The sequence below is a fragment of the Anarhichas minor genome, unplaced genomic scaffold (assembly GCF_050575085.1).
Source record: "Anarhichas minor isolate MPS153535 unplaced genomic scaffold, ASM5057508v1 ptg000003l, whole genome shotgun sequence".
NCBI lineage: Eukaryota > Metazoa > Chordata > Actinopteri > Perciformes > Anarhichadidae > Anarhichas > Anarhichas minor.
The window spans coordinates 6,157,531-6,173,384 of NW_027466449.1; the positions used below are offsets into that span (position 1 = coordinate 6,157,531).

At 42.5% G+C, this 15,854-nt stretch overlaps 1 protein-coding gene across 2 annotated transcripts; it reads right to left on the minus strand.

Moving 5' to 3' along the window:
* Positions 1–1,605: 1,605 nt before the first annotated feature.
* eno1a (enolase 1a, (alpha)) lies at positions 1,606–10,071 on the minus strand. 2 transcript variants are annotated; one of them, XM_076095186.1, is made up of 12 exons: positions 9,964–10,071; positions 7,716–7,810; positions 5,821–5,916; positions 5,618–5,676; positions 4,803–4,872; positions 4,224–4,357; positions 3,835–4,057; positions 3,212–3,409; positions 2,646–2,847; positions 2,448–2,556; positions 2,267–2,325; positions 1,606–2,112 (listed from the first exon to the last, which is right to left on the minus strand). In XM_076095186.1, exons 2-12 carry the CDS (start codon positions 7,798–7,800, stop codon positions 2,049–2,051), a joined length of 1,299 nt encoding a protein of 432 aa, XP_075951301.1. In that variant the 5' UTR covers positions 7,801–7,810; positions 9,964–10,071; the 3' UTR covers positions 1,606–2,048. The 2 variants fall into 2 exon arrangements, with proteins under 2 accessions (XP_075951301.1, XP_075951296.1); XM_076095181.1 differs by lacking the exon at positions 5,618–5,676 and adding an exon at positions 5,288–5,346 and having other exon boundaries at positions 9,964–10,070.
* Between the last annotated feature and the right edge of the window lie 5,783 nt (positions 10,072–15,854).

The following is a 15,854-nucleotide window of genomic DNA, read 5'->3' on the forward strand; positions in this document are numbered from 1 at the left end:
ATTCCTCCATGGGGAATTAAATGCATCGGAACATCAGATTTTAACACCTGGCACAAGACAACACTGCAAAATTGATCTGAAAATAAGGGTGTAATAACACAATTAGAAGATTAACAGTATGATTAATACAAAAGTATGAAATAGATTATTATCTGTGTTGGGAGATTTGAGTTAACTGTAGTATTGAAATGGCATATATTTACATAAAAGGACTATTGTAGTCAAATAACAGAATTGGAAGACAACAATATTACAAAATGTAACAATATACAAACAGTGGCCATTATGTTTTTAATTGTTTGAAAAACTGTCCATATTTGAATGATTCTAACCCCCTCTAGTAGATGGAAACTTATTGTTTTGTGTTAAATTAAGCTGCATTGAACACTGAAGCACTTATATTCCTAATAAAATACAATCTTTTTCCAACTGAAACTGTTGCGTTTAGTTAATGATTCGGCCTCATCTCATTAGTGTTTTAAGGACAAATCTCTTTTGGTTGAAAAATACTTACAGGTAATTCTTCACCTCAGAAATAAGGACAGATTGTATAATTTAACTAAATGGTTTCATTTTTTCCCTCTTTGGTACGTGGACGCCTCATTTCAGCACCAGGAGCTGTCTTTAGTATGGCCTGATCAATAGTCGAATAAGTGACAGTTTGCTGATGATTTTAGGAGGCAAACTGGTGTCGCTTTTATTGCCTTTATATTTCTATTATATCTACAGAAACACGCCAATACGTTTTGATGAAGCCCTATGAAGTCATCTCTAACTGTCATTCTGGAAGCCCTCTGGCTTCTTTTTTTCGTGTCTGCAAGGAGCAAGTCAGTGAAGTACACCGCATGGGTCTGACCACTAGATGGCGCAGGTCTCAAGGAAAAGAAATCAAGCATTGCAGTTTCATAGAAAGTCGTGTAACCGCTCTCTATAGGGCTGTGATCCAAGCAGTGATATAAATGAACAAGTAACAAAGATTTACTCACTCTTCTAAACTTTCTGTAAGAACCTTGTTAGTCTATTGAAGTGAGAGGATGTGTTGCTAAAGGAAATCTGCAGCCGATGATAGTCACAGGATGTTTATAGACTAATACATGCTTGGTAGTTTCTTTGTACCAGTGATTTGTTACACATCTCCTTGGTGATGACTGAACAATGGAGGCGGGTTCAGACCGGGCTCACACAAAGTGAATTGGTGTGGCACAGACCCAGCTGGCAATCCCCCCCAGGTACCGAACCACTGGTGAATAGATCCTCATTTATCTTGGCAAGGCTCAGTACAAAAAGAGCTTGCGGAGAGCTTCTGGATTCTTGTACCCAAGGGGACAGAAATGGCGTCCCTGAGCACTGAGCTCATGTTTCTGCCTCTCAGTGGCACTCAGATTACATCACACACCTCACACTGACAGGAGCAGTTACTGAGGAGGCCTTTTACCACAGATCATCTTCTCTGTGAGAAAGCTATGAATCCTAAAGGATTTGTGATTATGACCTCGTTTATATTGATAGCAATATGTAATCATCACCATCTATGAAGCTCTGCAGTAGTCACGTGATTTCAGACAACACCTGAACATGTGGATGAATGACAAATTTACAAAAATGTTTTAAACTATGTTGTTTATTACATATTTCTGCCAACGCTTACAGCAACACAAGACCATGTCAGATGCGACACATTGCGCGCACACACACACAGTACTGTTACCACTGCTCGAGGCAGAGCCGTACTACAGTTACAGTAGCTCAAGAGCACCAAAAATCACTACAACTCACAAGAAGCTGAACGAAAAGCTCTCACACAGTGACACAGACACAAACACTGGGACCGACACTATTCAGGAGCTAAAGCACAGTTTTGAGGATGAGCTGAGCTGTGGTTGTACTGAATGGCTTCTCCACGCCACAGACCAGACTTGGACCTTGGATGTCAGCAAGTAATCTCTCCCTCTTCTCTCCGGACAGGGCAGGCAACCTAAAGTGGCGTATATTAGTGGGGAGTATTTATGAGCAGTTGAACACACAGAGGCCCATGGAGGTGGACCAGCTCAGATGGGGTGTCTGAAGTTCTGGCCGGCAAAACGGGCCTTGTCGCCGAGCTCCTCTTCAATCCTAGGATAGAGTGAGGACAGTTTGTTAAAATGGAATGGATCGATAGTCTGAGAACATCTGCAAAGCAGTGCCTCTAAGGAGCATGGACCGTATATCTCAAACTGTTAATAAACGTCAGTGTAACTGTAGGCATACGTTTCTGGACTGGACTCACCTGAGCAGCTGGTTGTACTTGGCCAAGCGCTCAGATCGGCAAGGTGCACCAGTCTTGATCTGGGAAAGGAATTGAATGAAATGTAAGACCCAATCTGTAACGTTAAAGCTACACCTGCAGTACAGTTTACCAATTAATGTCACAATTGGAAGGAAAAATGATACGTCTGTTGAGGTTTTACCTGTCCAGTGCAGAGACCGACCACCAGGTCAGCGATGAAGGTGTCCTCTGTCTCTCCAGAGCGATGGCTGACCATCACGCCCCAGCCGTTGCTCTGGGCCATCTTGCAGCTAAAAAGGAGACACATTTAAGCCAAGTTAGCCAGCTTGTACTTTATTTACTTTCTTGGATTTTGGTGCAGAACTTTGACCACACTCACGCCTGCAGGGACTCTGTGACGGAGCCGATCTGGTTGACTTTGAGCAGCAGGCAGTTGCAGGACTTCTCAGCCACACCTTTGGCGATGCGTTTGGGGTTGGTGACTGTGAGGTCATCGCCCACCACCTGGATGCTGGTGCTGGCTGTGAATTTGCTCCACGCCTCCCAGTCATCCTGGTCAAAGGGGTCCTCAATGGACACCACTGTTAGGATAGTGAGTAGGTGAGGGTTACAGCCATTCAGAAATCCAACACGTCAGCATTGATTAAGATGCCACTGAACAATCAATAGCTACCATCTACAGACACCTTAAACCTGCAGTAGTTGATGCTTCTGACCACTTGGTGGCAGCAGAAACACGCTGCTAAAATGCTCCGTTATGTTCACCAGCTAGCTGCTAACTTTGACAGAAGTGAACAGTGGTGTTCTTTAGAGTTTTTGCTGAAAACAGCTGCCTGTTTGGCCAAAAACAATGCTTAAGAGCGCGGTGAGTGAACCAAAACAGAAACATTTACAGACACAAAGAGTTTCAGGGCTGTAAAGAAGAGGATAAGTGTTGAAACCCACCGGGGTAATCTTTGACAAAGCTCCTGTAGAGGTCAGCCAGCTTGTCGGGGGAGATGTAGCGGCTGGGGTCGTCGGGGGACTTGAAGTCCAGGTCGTACTTGCCGCCCTTGTAAAACTCAGAGGCAGCCACGTCCATGCCAATCACGATCTTGTCGGTGTAGCCGGCCTTGGCGATGGCGTTCTTCAGCAGCTCCAGAGCTGGGGCAAAAACAACATACTACTGTAAAAATGTGACAAGAGACGTAGGTAATAAAATCATTCAGTTTGCACAAATGTGTCGCCACTGAAGACTCTGCTCCACTGGGGCATTTGCCATATCAGCACCCTAACCAGACACTGGAGTCAGAGGCTGGCCGTCGGTGCATTGGTTCCCGAGTCGAGGCCTTAATTTAGAAACCATATGTCGGCCCAAGAGTGACATGATAAGTGAAGTACTTCCTTGAGAGGTCTAAGAATGTATTGCTTTCAAGTAGTCACACTGTGACAACTTTTTACTATCAACTCTCTCCTCAAAAATGAAAACAAGCCTCCATCCGTGTCCTAAAATAACTAGTAATGTATTCAACTGGATGTGAACTCTGTTGGCTGGTATCGAAACCCTCCGACTTCATGCTTCCTCTCACCTTCCTTGTTCTCCAGGATGTTGGGGGCGAAGCCTCCCTCGTCTCCTACGTTAGTGGCGTCCTTGCCATATTTCTCCTTGATGACATTCTTCAGGTTGTGGTAGACCTCGGCACCGATGCGCATGGCCTCCTTGAAGCTGCTGGCTCCCACAGGCAGGATCATGAACTCCTGCATGGCCAGCTTGTTGCCTGCGTGGGAGCCGCCGTTGATGACGTTGAAAGCCTGGACGGAGGCAGAGAGGACCGGCTTTCAGCTTAATGGACTCACGACTGAATTTATGATTCTCTGGATCAATCACTAATGGCGTACGTCTTTTAGGCCTATTGGCATTAAGGGTCTCTACTAAGTCTGTGGGACACGACTTCGGTAATTGCACCATCACACTCACAGGGACAGGGAGGATGACTTCAGGGTTTCCAGCCAGGTCAGCGATGTGGCGGTAGAGGGGAACGCCCTTCTCTGCTGCACCAGCCTTGCACACAGCCAGGGAGACGCCCAGGATGGCGTTAGCGCCAAACTTAGCTGAGGGAGGGTAGACACAAACATCTGAATATACTGTGTGTAGACTGCATTTATAGAACATCAATGTCTTCCGATATCTAAATTCTTCTGAGCATTTTCTGGGCTAATTAGGCAAAAATCAGTAACGCATGAATTCACACAGAATTCTGAAACTTAAGTAGAATGGCAGAGGATGCATATAGTGCTCTGTATGATAAATATGGGGGATTTCTCAAGACTGTCTTAGGTAGGAGTGGACAATATGGATAAAATCCTCTATATGCTATTATATATCATAATATAAACATATATCAAGATACAGAACATTTTCTGGAAAAGCTACAGATAAGGTATTTTCATCTTGTCAAACCCTTTCTTAAAAGTAGATAGATCTTTACAAATCTGACAAAAGCTCACAAAACTCTGCACCGACATTGTGAAGCCAGTAGATGAAGTAGCGTCTTACACTTGTTTTCTGTGCCGTCCATGTCCAGCATCAGCTGGTCGATCTTCTCCTGGTCTTTAACGTTCACATCCTGGATTAGACAAAACATGACACGTTATACTGCACGTTTGGAAATAAAAGATTAACTAGGCTTAATTCTGACTCGTTAGTTCAAATGAACACTCCAATAACGTTAGAATAATCTCAGAATTATATCACTGAAGCTCCACTAATGCAATGGTTTATAGATACTTTAGATATATCATTTCTACAAATGCAAACATCAAAAAACAATGAGGTCAATGTGAAATAGGAACAACAAACTGCAAAAATCGTACAGTTAGTAGAGACTGTCAGTACTGCTGCCAATGTTACGAATATTTTAGTGCAATCACTTTCTGTTGAGCCTTCAAGATACACTAACAATTAATTCAAGACACTGATCCATTAACTTGAGGGCTTTGACACGAACACACAGTTATTAGTCAAACAATAAATGGTCCTACCTTGCTAACCAGTGCAGGTGCAATTTTTTTATTGATATTCTCAACAGCTTTTGAGACACCTGCAAGGGACAAGCAGACCATAACTGACCCAGACAGCAGGAGACCATGCAGAGCAGGCGACACAGATGACCACAGCGCCCCTCATCCAATCTTATACGGACGTGAAATAATATTTAGCCATCTAGGATTGCGTTTTTTTTAATTCATCTTTTAGATCTGTGAACATCTGTTGGTGCCTGTCAAGGTTAGTTTCCAAAGGCAAAGCCATTCTTCATGCTGCTGTGCAGACCGAGGTGTGAGAGGCATCCTGTTATGCCACACTTTATTTACCTGGTTACACAAGGCAGGGGCCAAGAACTCATTTACATATTTAACTGCTCTTTTGACTCCTAACAGGAGGAAGAGAGAGACACAGGAAACAGAAATGAAGGACAGACAACAGAACGTATAGTGGCGTTGAAATGACACGAAGGAGAGCAACAGAATAGAGGTAACCAGAAGGTTTAGAGAGAGAATCGGCGTAGACGGCTTACCTTTGCCCATGTAGCGGGTCTTGTCATTGTCACGGAGCTCCAGGGCCTCGTAGATGCCGGTGGAGGCACCGCTGGGCACTGCAGCTCTGAAAAGACCTTGGAGACACAGAGGACATTCTGTTACAGTCACATCTTAAAGTGCCGAGTCATGTCCAACAAGACGACAACGCTCTGACTGCAGTTTGATGAATGTTGATACTTAATTTTCCCCCGTCAGCCACCACCATGACTGCAAACTACGAGACACCTACGTGATATTTATCGAGCTTAGACTGTGTGGACAGAAACATGTCTGATAGAGCATTCAGAGGACGAGGGGGCTGCTGGGAATTCAAGGAGCAACAGCACGTAAAAAAGACATTAAAGGAAGCAATCTAATCATAAACGTAGTCCCAATGTCTGCCGTTTTTCTGGCCACAGAGAGAACTGAAGCGTGTGTGGAGGTAGTTGTGCTGCAGAAGGCTGTGATGTAACAGGGAAAGACGGGCTACCAACTGAGCATGTGCAGTGCATCTGTGGCTGGATGCGAGGCCACGCCGACACATAAAGAGGACATTTTGGATTCAACCAAGTGAGGAGAAATTTGGGGATTAGCAGAAACCTATTCAGTTTGCTCTGTGGAGCGACAGGAAGGGTGTGACTCTGAGTGGATTTAGGGCTTAAGACAGGAGGCTTAGGCCATGAGGTCAGGCTTAGCAAATCATCTGCATCGAGACACTACCTGCAACATCCATCGGGTCGTACCATCACATCGTATTATATCTGGCGGATGAAAGCCATGACCCAAATACAATAAAAACTAGAAGATATAATGGTAACGGTGATTGTAGATGTCTCTCTATTATTACCAGAGCTACTACAATATTCTAACAACAATCAGAGGAGGTTTTCTAGTTTGACTGTCTGTGACCGAGCGGCTAGCTTGTTACGCAACACATCAAAACACAGCACACCCGCTTTGGTATGTCCCGTTAATGATGCCAAAACAGACCGGGCAGACTTATAAGGGAATCTTGTCAAGAAAAAGGAATAAAAGGTGCTATTTACAGTAAACTGGAGCACTTAGCAAACATCCCAAACTAATGAAAAGGGGCTGCAGATTAAAGCGGTCGATTCTCAGCCGAAGCATTGAAGGCAGCTGTAGCCTGTTCCACTCGCTTCCATGTCACTGGTCATTCAGGTTGCTTCATTAACATTCTCAGGACATTTCGTCGGGTCGATCTGCTCTTTTGTTTTAGCTTTCAGAGCAGAACCGCTCGCCGGAAAACTTCAAATCACAGTCGGGCCACTAGTTAATTGGATTGATTGATCTAAACTGTCGGCAGACGTGTCAAACATTGCAGAGTTTAGATGTTTTTTAAAAATGTAATCAGGCATACAGTTAGGTGAAGGGAAGCGTACTGTGGATTTATACAACACGACATCTCTCTATCAAAGAGTCAACTCAACTCATAGGTTTGCTAGAAGGACACATACTGTACGAGCTATCTGTGCTCCCAAACAGGAACCATTACAGTAACAGAGAGCTGGAGGGGCAGCGAGATATATTACAGGAGCTATTTTCACACATTCACCACCTGAGCTGATCCAGGCTGGGCCTGGAGCTGGCAGCACACTGACTTCATCATCCTAATGCACGTCTTTACTAGGCTTCACTAGCTAGATAATTGAACAAGACACAAAAGAAGTATGAAACGTTGCTTCCAACACGACGTCCTTACTGCAGCATTCCACATACTGGAGAATAATTACATGATTTATGTTTTGGATACGTTCAAATAACCGGTTCACCAACGTGTAGAAGTTAAACAAGCACAAGTTGGATCTGGTTTTGCCACACTTAACCACCATCTATAAACCCATGAAGTAGATGAAAACGTGCAACCATACTGTACCTTTCTTGGTGTACAGATCGACCTCCACAGTGGGGTTGCCACGGGAGTCAAAAATCTCACGAGCGTGAATCTTGAGGATGGACATGGTTCTGGATCTGCAGATGAAGCGAGAGGGAGGAGATGTCAGTATGATGCTGCGCCACAGGCCGAGCAGACAGACGCTTACTTACTGAATTAAAGCTTTGAGTCAACACAGTGAGTTGGTACTAATTTAAATGCTCAATGACACGCGCAGGACGAAATGTAATCTAATTTAAAGTTTAAGTTTGGAGACGGAACAATAAACCATCTGATGAATTCTCTAATTAAACATATCTGTGAGCTGATCACACCACCTGAACCAACTGATGGAGGCGGGCCAGGACAGCAGAGATATTAGTCACAGAAAGGCGGGGCTTATGCAGCAAAAAAAAAAAAAGAGAAAAAAAAGAGAAATCTCTGCAAGTCTGTTCAGGTTGCTTAATCTATAAGATTACAAAACAGCATTGCAAAACCGAGTTGAGAGCACTTCTCTCAAACAGGGAGCTCCTGATAACAGTCGTGAAAGGTCAGTATACGTATAACAGCAAGTGAATGACTCGGCACAATACACATTTGGCTTATTTCTGTGTAAATTGTACTCTACTGATACGGGTTAAAGGCCTGAATAGTGGCGTAATCTCAGAGCCTTTATTATCTGTCCAAATTCCAGTGGTGGAGGACGGAGAAGGTTTTAGGCCAGACAGTCTGGCCATGACGCCGGCTGCGCTGTTGACTTTCATGTGTTTGCACTAACTTGCTCATCTATCTCCTCTGAACGCATGAGTGCACTTTGAGTACAGCCTCCAGAGTTAAACTAGAGTGTGTCTACAGCAGAATCAATGGAAAATGTGTGGAAACTTGCCAATGGCTTCAGCCAAGAGGAAAAATCAACTAAACACATGCGCACACGCACACGCACACACACACACACACACACTGACCCTTTTCTTTAGCTAAATGGAAATATTTTATAGTTCACTGGAACTGGTTAACACTAAGAGTCCGTGGTTTAAATAACTTTTTAATCCAAGTTTAGGCAGCGTATTGTGTTTAACAGGAATTTATAGAAAAACATACATTTCTTAAAGTACAATAAAAAGGTGCAGAATGGTAATGGAGCTTTGGGCTCGTTGTTGTACAAAATAAGCTACTTGAAGAATTAGGAAGTCTACTTCTCACTATTTTCTGACATCTTATAGATGATTAATTGATTCAGGGAAAAAGTAATCCTTATTGGTAGCCCAAAGTAACCAAGTAGCATATCCACTATATTTCTGTCATAGATGTCTCACATGCACAGTAGCCTACAGTAATTTAGCTTTTTTTAAATGTTTGCTACCAGATCATTGCAAATGTGGAGAGCACGGAGTTAAACTGGCAGCACAAAATGGCACCCAAAGAAAAATAAATAATTGAGAATTGTTACCCGATATGGTTGTGCATGTAAATGTCGCTTAATCCTCATTTAGGCTACATTAGGACCTGCCAGCGAGCCATAACTGTGTGTTAACAATCAAGTTTCATAATTTCTCATTAACAATACCTTAAAAGCTGCAGTAATAAACTACTAGACAATCTAACTAACTAAAGTGACTTGCTGAAAGTATCTTCTGGGAGTCTGCAAAGTAGAGAAATGACCAACCATCACACAGAGACACACGGAGCGTGATCTCACTACACGCAGTAATTTTCCTACAAACTGTGGACACACCCCCACGTCTGCAGCAACTGGTAGGAAGCGCACTGCCTGATCTAGCATGTGTAGCACACGACAGTCCCTCACACAGCATTACATGCATTAAGTCTCTGGGCTATAAAGACACTAGTGATTCTTTAACACACGGAGGACACTGCTGGAAGCTGGACGTGCAACTTGACGCCCTTTTTTCCCCCCCGCACACCCTGCAGCTCTAAATGGAGTGACCTCTCGCCAGCTGACGGTCTGGTTTTAAAAATAGACGGTTGGCTCCATCCTGCATGCCACAAAACTAACAACTGAGGAATTAACCGAGGTTTATAATCCACGATAACAAAGACAATATCAGCTAAACACAAGGACGAGACTTTGAGGTTACCGTCGAGGACGAAGAACACCATGTACACGTTTAAAAAAAAGAAAAGTTATTTATAACAACACACACGGTCTTAGAATAGGCTCTTTAAGATGCACTAGATTTCCTACACAAAATGGGCTGATAAAAAGGAGAAATAACGAAATTAAAGTTACCTTTTCCGGGCCTAACTGTGTGCAGGGACGGTGCTGTCTGTCTCTCTCGTGCAGGCAGGCAGAGAAAGCGCTCGTGACGCTCCGTGCTCTGTCATAAAGTGGACGGAATCAGGAAGAAGCAGGGGAACGGAGCCACGCCATTGGCTGGCACCGACTCACGAGGCAGACTAGTGCGAGTAAGGATGCACGTTCGCCATACTGTCATCAGGACAGACTTCACAGCCCACAAGGACGACGAGGGGGATGCGGATGTTTTAAATCATCGCTTTTAATGATCACAAAACATACAGAGAGAAATAATGTTTTATTAGAGGTGAACTGTGGGAAGTGTAGTTTTTTTCGTGTGAGGATGAAAGAGGCAGTATGCGGAAAGATGACGCATTTTGAGTACGTGCAGAGAAGCAGGCAGGGATCTCCGATGCAGTGGTTCGTCGTTGGTCACATGTCACTTGCGGTCACGTTTTTTGGCACTGACTTTTCCTTTACCATTACGAATATTAGAAAAAGCGCTGTGTGCTTTTCTTATTAGATCAAAAGATGAAATAATCTCATGATGTGGTGATTTACAGGTCAAAAGATGTCTAGACATTAGAGTAAAAATAAACTACTAGACCTGTTTTTGTTTCAACAGCCTTTTAATAATTATACATCATGTCGTCTTTTTTACAGAACCTGTTCCATAGAATATATAGTCAACTCAATGCTGTTGAAACACTAATGATTACAGGCTATATAATCTGAAAACATTCACTTTTCAACCAAATGCATCCCAGATTCAGTTTAGATATAGGAAATATAGATATGTTGTTCTGCAGATCACCAGATATTGATTAATTGGACATTGCAGTAATGAATCTCGACATGAGTGAATAGTGGGTTTCCCCCCACGCATGGGTCTCATTTAAATGAGACATGGGCTTCATGCAGCTGCGCATTGCAGTGTGTGCAGCATCCGTGACAGATCAGAGCTGCTTGGGGCTTCACTGTGATGAAAGCCTTCTGCAGTGACCTTCAGACTCTGTTAAATCCAACTGCGCCACCTGCTGCCCACATGCTCTCATTAACATGTCAACAAGTGCCTCAAGTGCCTCCACACTGACGTGCAAGTTTGGATTCATATAAGGATATACGGATAACCAGTGCCCCCCTAATAAGATGTAGTTTTATTCAAACCATCAACTAAAAGTTGCAATAGAACATGATAAAACATTACAAGTAAAAGTCCTGCATTGAAAATCAAAGTACAAAGGTATTAGCATCAAAATGTACTTAAAGTATCAAAAGTAAAAGTGCTCATTATGCAGAAAGATCCCCTTTTGGTGTTCTATTATTGTACAACCGGATCATTGTTAGTGATGTATTAATATGTGAGCAGTATTGTGATGTTGAAATTGGTTGAGGTCGAGCACATTTAACTACTACAACTTCATATACCGTTGTTTAATCTAAAATAATGCATTATATTTTATAAACCGATCATATGTTTTGTATAAAAGTGTTACATCTTTTGTAATTCCAGTCATCAGATAAATATAGTTCCGTAAAGAATACAATGATGATATTTTGTAGACTGATTGAATGATGATCAATTAATCAGTGAAACAATTTAACTGATTGTAAAAACATTTTTTAGTAATGGCCTTCTTTTTCCCCAGCAGACATTATGACTTGTCATAGTCGGAAAAGCACAGGTGTTACTAATAACATTGCTGCTCGATATTCAGGTGTCCCAGTAAGCCGTGACAGTGTGACAGTGAGCCAGTATGCACAATACCAGGACCCTGAAACTGAAGCAGCTAAATGGAATTCAGCCATCATTGAGTTTATTGTTTCCACCTGTGGCCGATGCTTAAATAAAAAGGTGCCAGTGCTCTAAAAACCTGCATATCATACACATGCAGCATGCGTGCATCAATTGTAAGCAAGAATTATTTATTTATGCATGCTATAACCCTTATTACTCTTCCCATGTCTCCTGGCTTTCTCTACTGGCTGTCAAATAAGCAAAATGCCAAAAAAAGAAAGACAGACCCATCAGACTGTTAATGACATACTAACCTTTATTAGAAAGTGTTGCTAACATATTTTTGGGAAACGAGATCCCGAACACCTGCCCTGTGATGCATCTTGGGAACATTTAAAGTGTTGCGATGAGAGAAGACTAAAGTTTTACTTGCAGCAAGTAATAACGTTGTTAAATTGGCTTCATGTAAACCGTTCAAAACAGGAACAGTGGCTGGAAATTGTCCAAGACATCTTTGTTATGGAAAAGTTGACATAACCTCTGAGAGTCAAGGGGAATACATTTAATAGGAAGATGTGACACCGACCAAATGAATACCTAATTATAATATATTTGTATGAATATAGAAGTGTTTCCAGACAATTAATTACTGTTATTTTAATTTAATTTTATACATATTTATATTGTACTTTGCATAACCGACTGTATTTTCTGTATAGATGTTGTGCTGTTCTGTTTATGCCTTTGTAAAAACCCAATAAAAACCTGAGTGAACAAAAGAAATAAAGTGAGAAACAGAGACTTAGACAAGAAGATTAATTACCACTCTGTTGTTAGCCAGGAGACGGCTATCTTAGCTTAGCACAAAGACTGGACACAGGGGGAAACAGTTAGCCTGGCTCTGCCCAAAGGAAACAAACTCCAGCTAGCAGCACCTCTAACACTCACGAATCAACATGTTATATGGTGTCTGTTTAATCCGTACAAAGCCTGAAGTAAAAAAATGCCCTTTGCCGTTTTATTTGGTAAAATTTTCTACACATATATGCATGTTTCCCAGAATGTCACACATTACGTCACTGAATTTGCCTCCGGCCTGTCACCTGGTGGTATCTGGAGTTTCTGCCACCCGTGTGAAAGGCTATTTGTGGTCCTATCGTACCATCAACTTGTGAAATGGTTGCCGGCAGCAGCACTGATACTCTGCTAATCTGTTGGTCAAGATTGGAAAGCTGCACCAGGATGTGAGGAAGCATAACACAGTTGCTGATCTGTAGCATGTAGCTGTCTAGTTTTTTTTCCCCATAACCGATGCACCACCCCTTTTTCTGGTGCCAGGCAGTCTGGTTGGAGGGAAAGAAGCCGAGCCAGAGTGAACGCTGTGTTTGCTGATTTGCTGATTTGCTCGGCTCACTTTGCTGCATATTTGGCCGAACATGAGCTCCTTCATCTATGCCCTCTGGCTCCAACAAATCCTCAGCTCAGGAGTCTACACCTGCTGTGATATTGTCAGAAAATATGACATGCACACATTTCCACTGACTATGTGCAAGTCAATTATATGGTTGTATAATATTTAGACCATTCACATAAGCCTGCAACCTTTATTCTTCAGAGAATTAGACAGTATGTCCTTGTAAAAATGTCATTGCCACTGTGCAGCTGCATTAAATGTGAGACTAATTTGCTCCAGTGGAGCTTCTCAGTGACTCAGTGCTTGTACTGGGCAGCCTCCAGCTGTGAATCTGTGCAAACTGAGCGAGCAGGACGTTCCTGGAAAGAGACTTCACGCTCAATGGGCCATGCTTAAAACAAGGTAAATAAAGACCAATTCTATACTGTTCAAGTCCTGATCCAGACGGCTCAACCACCAGCCAGTTTTAACAAATCCATGTGGTTTAAAAAAAACAAAAAAACTGCCCCAGTTGTCTGAGTTGGCATGATTTCATAGGTGATAGTTAATGTCTGCAAAGAAACTGCAAGACAATTCTTAATATTGCTACAGACAGAAGAAAAATTACAAAGTTAATCGTTTATCACTTAAATCAAGCGATATTTGCTGCGCACAGTTTCATATGCACCTTTATTCACCTCTTTATTCAAGCACAGTTTGCATCTTGCTCATGCGAGGACCCCTCCCTTCTAGGGGGTCTGTGTCCTGTTGTCTCTTTTCTGTCGATCGGGATGTTGGTCGTCAGCTGATGAGCCACACCTGAGCCCGGTGTGGTTCCAGCTTTAAAGTCTCTCTACCTGAACATTGACGGGCTCTTCCTTGGCTGACACGGCTGCTGTTTTGTTTAGTTTGTTTCAGACATTTTCACACATGCCCACATTGCTGTTAACGGTTGGTAGCTCATACATTATTTTCTTTCGATGTGATATTTATTGTGTTCCTTGATTTAATGTTTTCTGTTCTGTTGATCTTTTCTTTAAAATACTCTCACTGATTTCATCATCACAGCTGAGAAGGTTTCCTCCCATCTCACTGTTGAGTGTCAAACTGTGACTTCTTCTCATGATTGATGGGAGTAACTACCTTGAGTCATACGGTGTGAATTAGATTAACAGTATTGCCATCACACATCATCAAACAGTAGCTTATTAAGTAATGGGTTCTTGTTTTCTTTCAGTGTAATAAATTCTCATGTGACTCTCAAAAATGCTCGAGGCCACTTTAAAGGTCAAATTCAGGATCCCTGTGATGAGGCGTCGCATCTACTGTAGAGAGTTTGAGCACTCACCTGTTATAAATTTGATCCCGTACTTGAGCAAAACAAAGATAAATCTAGTTTTATTATCTTTCTTTTGTTTTGTTTGTTCCTTAAATGGTTTTGTCCCCTTTTTTCACCAAGACCAGCACGGGACACTGTACATACTACCTGAAGCAGAATGATATATGTCAAGCTCACCACATGTGGGCTTTAAATTACATACGCTTTCCCTTAGTCAGCACCATTTAAGCCACCAAGACTTTAAAAGCTGTTATTGTCCTCAATGCAAAGATAAACCTAGTGATTTACTGAGCAAGAGGACAGCTTCAGTTCATTTCTAAGTGCTGGTGTATGCAAGTTGAGCGCCGAGGGGCATCAAACCTGTGGCTTCTTAATGATGTCAGACGTTGTGTGAGGGGAAAACGCTCTCCTGTCTTCTGTCTCCTCCATCTGGGCTTGTTTAAAATAGTTTTTTTAATCAGCCTGTATGTGTTGATAGACAAACAGGAAAACAACTGGCATCAATCAAATGCAGGTCGCCAAAAGGCCGTAACTCCAGTCCAGAGAGGAGGGACGCGAGAGGAACAATGAGGGTCTTAAATCAAGGTGAGTGCTTTGATCATTTGTAACTCAATCAGTTCTTTGCACACACGCAGACAAAAACACTCACACTCAGGGGAGATTTGTATTACCACATTTATGAGGACTCTCCTCGACTAAATGTTTCAAAACTAATTTAACCTTGGACTTTATTTTAGTGCACAGGCCAAGTTCACCATTTTGGGAAATACCTTTATTCGCGTTCCTGCTGAAAGTTAGATGGGAAACAGGGGAAACAGCTAGCCTGGCTCTGTCCAAAGGTAGTTTCCGTGCTGTTCGGCCAAGAAGAAGTTCGGCGCATACCACCAACTCCCGGTCTTAATGCTAAACTAAGCTAACCGGCTGCTGGCTGAAGCCTTATATTTAACGGACAGATACAAGACTGGTATCGAGATTACACCTCTGAAGACAAAAAAAAAAACAGCTTTCAGTTTCTCTTGTTTGTATGACCTTGGCAAACTGCACACCTGCACACCTCAGAGAACAGCTCTGGCATGTAAGGTGGAGGTGTTGGACATGTTGCAACTTGTGTGCATGAAGATGGTAGCACGTAATAGGACATTGTGATGTCACAATGTCCTATTACGTGCTACCATCAGCTCTCCTGTTTTTTTTTATCAGAAGCCATCATGGCTTTTTCAGAATCACTTGCAGCTTTAAGTAAAATGAAGATATTAAACAATGTTACATGCTGAGGGGTGATGTTCCACAATACGGCAACAAGATAGACCAAAGTCAAGTATGAGCCTCACCTTTGTCCTCAAAGACAGAAGTAATTGATTTATTTGGGGTATTAATGTTAATACCTGCAGTTCAACTCTGTGATACGAGTATAA

Coding starts and splice junctions, on each gene's coding strand:
- eno1a (XM_076095186.1), bottom strand. CDS start 7,800: ATGTCCATCCTCAAGATTCACGCTCGTGAGATTTTTGACTCCCGTGGC. Junction 5,917..7,715: donor CGATCTGTACACCAAGAAAG/GTACAGTATGGT, acceptor TGTGTCTCCAAG/GTCTTTTCAGAGCTGCAGTG. Junction 4,358..4,802: donor GGACGGCACAGAAAACAAGT/GTAAGACGCTAC, acceptor ACCCTCCCTCAG/CTAAGTTTGGCGCTAACGCC.